At 36.8% G+C, this 2,893-nt stretch overlaps 1 protein-coding gene across 1 annotated transcript in view; it reads right to left on the minus strand.

The window, feature by feature from the left end:
* The window catches only part of LOC106871065 (gelsolin-like protein 2), a 54,371-nt gene extending 53,182 nt beyond the window's left edge, over positions 1–1,189 (minus strand). Inside the window, exon 1 of the mRNA XM_014917334.2 lies at positions 960–1,189. Coding sequence (XP_014772820.1) covers positions 960–966 — 7 coding nt within the window. The 5' untranslated portion in view covers positions 967–1,189. The remainder of the gene's footprint in view (positions 1–959) is intronic.
* Positions 1,190–2,893: the final 1,704 nt, after the last annotated feature.

Below are 2,893 nucleotides of genomic sequence, written 5' to 3' on the forward strand. Positions count from 1 at the left end.
TATATATATATATATATATATATATAAAATAATCGTTTATTACTGTCGTCTCTTCTTGTGTGTGTGTGTGTGTACCATTTCTTTTTTTTTTTTAACATTAAATTTCAATATAATCGTAATTTGCAATCTGAAAAGTATTTGTAGAAATTTTCATTAAAAAATATTCATTTTTCCGAAAGTTATGAGGAAACAAAGTTGTGGGAGGGGTGTACGTGTTACACACACACACACACACACAATTTTTCCAGAGTGATATATTTTCTTTGTGAAACTCAAAGTGGTGGATTAGCCAAATCGTTAGCACGTTAAAGAGAATACATTAGTGCTATTTATTTTCGCTCTTTACATTTCAAATTCAAATCGCACTGGTTGCAAGTTTGCCTTTTTTTCCTTCTGGAGTTGATAAAATAAAGAACTAGTTCAATGCTAGGGTGCACCCCTTTTACCACCCGAGCTGTCACATCTTGGACCTTCCGCCGGAGTGAGGAGTGGGCGAGTTAAATGGGGTGTCTGTGATTGCTCATAGGTACATGTGTACTTAATAATCAGAAGCGTAACACATCAAACATGTTGACACCAAGTCACACTCGAGTGCAAATGACGACAGAGATGTTAATAGTGAGATAAAACAGTTCGTATAAAGTTAAACTGTTAATTTTCTTCTGGAAAATAACATGTTTCTTAATCATTGTGAAAGATATTTAGCTTCCTATTACTTAGAGTCATTACGTGTATTCAAAAGAATTTCAGAATTACCCTTAATGTTTTTATCAACATATGTGAGCTTGGAAGACTAAATTGCATTCGTTTCTAAATTTTATGTGAAAACCTTAAGGAATAGTTTTAAGATAATGATGTTATGAGTAGGAGCGGTATCCAATCTGGTCAAAAAAAATATTGTGATGCAAGTAAACAACGAAGGAATATCTAAAGGGGGAAAAAAAATTGGCCAAACTTACCAGCCATGGTTAAAAGCGAGCCCTTTTCAACGTCTGGAAAAGATCTTGTTTTGTAGGTAGTTATGTGTGAAGTGCGGTGTCTGTTCAGACAAGCAAAATATAAGAAAACCAGAAGAGAAAGAGGAGTGTTTAAACAATTGAGAGAGAAAAATATGAATGAATATAAGAGCGAGTGAGAATGGAAACGGATTAAGTGTCAAAGTGAGTAAAAAAGAAAGAGAATGAATAAATAAAGAGGGAATAAGCGATATATATATATATATAAAGGAAATAGAAGAAAGAATGAATGTTAAAGAGATAGAGGGGGAATGAACGATATAGAAGGAGTGGCTGAGGGTGTGAGCAGGATATATATATAATATATATATATATATATAGATAGATATAGTGAGAGAAAGAGAGAGAAAGAATGGCTGGGTGAGAGAAAGAGAGAGAGAAAAACAGACAGAAACAGAGGGAGAAAGAGAGCAAAGGAGTGAGAAATATACACAGAACGATAATAATAGAGAGGTGAAGAGAGTGAGTGAGAAATATAAGGAATGGTTGGAGGGGGTGCAAGAAATATACCGGGAGGGAATGGTAAAGGCTGAGAACAGAAGAGAGTGAGCGAGTGAGATATAGGGAATAGCTTAGAGTGAGACTAAGAGAATAAGTGAGAGAATGGTAAAGATAGAGAAGTAAAGAAAGTGAGAGTGACTGATATATAATAATGTCTGAGTGAGAGAAAGAGAAAGGGTGAGTGAGAGAAGTGAAAATAATAGTAAAGATAGAGAGGTGAAGAGACTGAGTAAGCGATGTAGAAAGAATAGTAGTAGTTAGAGAGAAAAATGAGGAACGGTAAGAGAAAAGCAACGAAACGGGGAAGTGAAAAGAGGAATTGTATATGAAGCAGATGGTGGGAGGGTAATTTCTCTACGACAACTTTCTCTGACTACCTTGTTCTAGACGAGAGGCGTGGCTTGTTACCAATATCACACACACACACACACACACACACACACACACACACTCTCTCTCTCTCTATGTCTCTGTCTCCCTCTACTTTTGCCTCCCTCCCTCTCTGTCTCATTGTTGTTATTGTAAAAACAATAAATAATAAAGGGTGTTCAATAAAGGTTCTCCGCAGAGACTTGTTTTCATCCTGCGCATCACCACCATGGCGCTATTTCAAGAGTTTTTCAGTGAACCGATTATTTCGAAGGGACTTCGACCACCTAGATCACCAGATTTAACACCGCCAGACTTTTTTTCCTGGGGAGCAAGTATAGGATCAGTGTACAAGAATCGCCCGAAAGCCTTAAATACTTACTGTGGAGAAACTTTCTGAACTTTCTATACAAGGTGTCCACAAAGTCTGGGTACATGGGGATTAACACATACATTAAGAAATTATTATTTCTTATATTTAAATGTTTGTTATGATTTTATTTACTCCATGTACCCACATGGTGATTAACACATACTTTAAGAAATTATTATTCCTTATATTTAATTGTTTATGTTATGATTTTATTTACTCCATGTACCCAGACCTTGTGGACACCCTGTAGTACTAGTGGTTGCCGAAATGACTGATGTCTATCGTCCTGAGGGTGTGATGTTTATAGGCTTCAATCTCCACCCCAAAGAAATACAAAAAAAAAAGTCCGAGCAAGAGTTGTCAGACAGGTTTGCGTGTAATAAAAAGTTTGATCGTCTGCAATGTTAGACATGTATGTATGTGTGCGTACACACACACACACACACACACACACACACACAGAGAGAAACACGCACGTATCCATGCATAAATACATGCATGTATGCGCACGCGCAAGCACACTTTGCTGCAAAGTAAAGTTCCACTGGTTGTGATTTCACTTTTGCCAAGTTGAAGGCTTCATCAGACCGGGATGAAATCACCAACCGCCAAAGTTTCGAAATCAGTCGACTTT

This window comes from Octopus bimaculoides, chromosome 5 (assembly GCF_001194135.2).
Source record: "Octopus bimaculoides isolate UCB-OBI-ISO-001 chromosome 5, ASM119413v2, whole genome shotgun sequence".
NCBI lineage: Eukaryota > Metazoa > Mollusca > Cephalopoda > Octopoda > Octopodidae > Octopus > Octopus bimaculoides.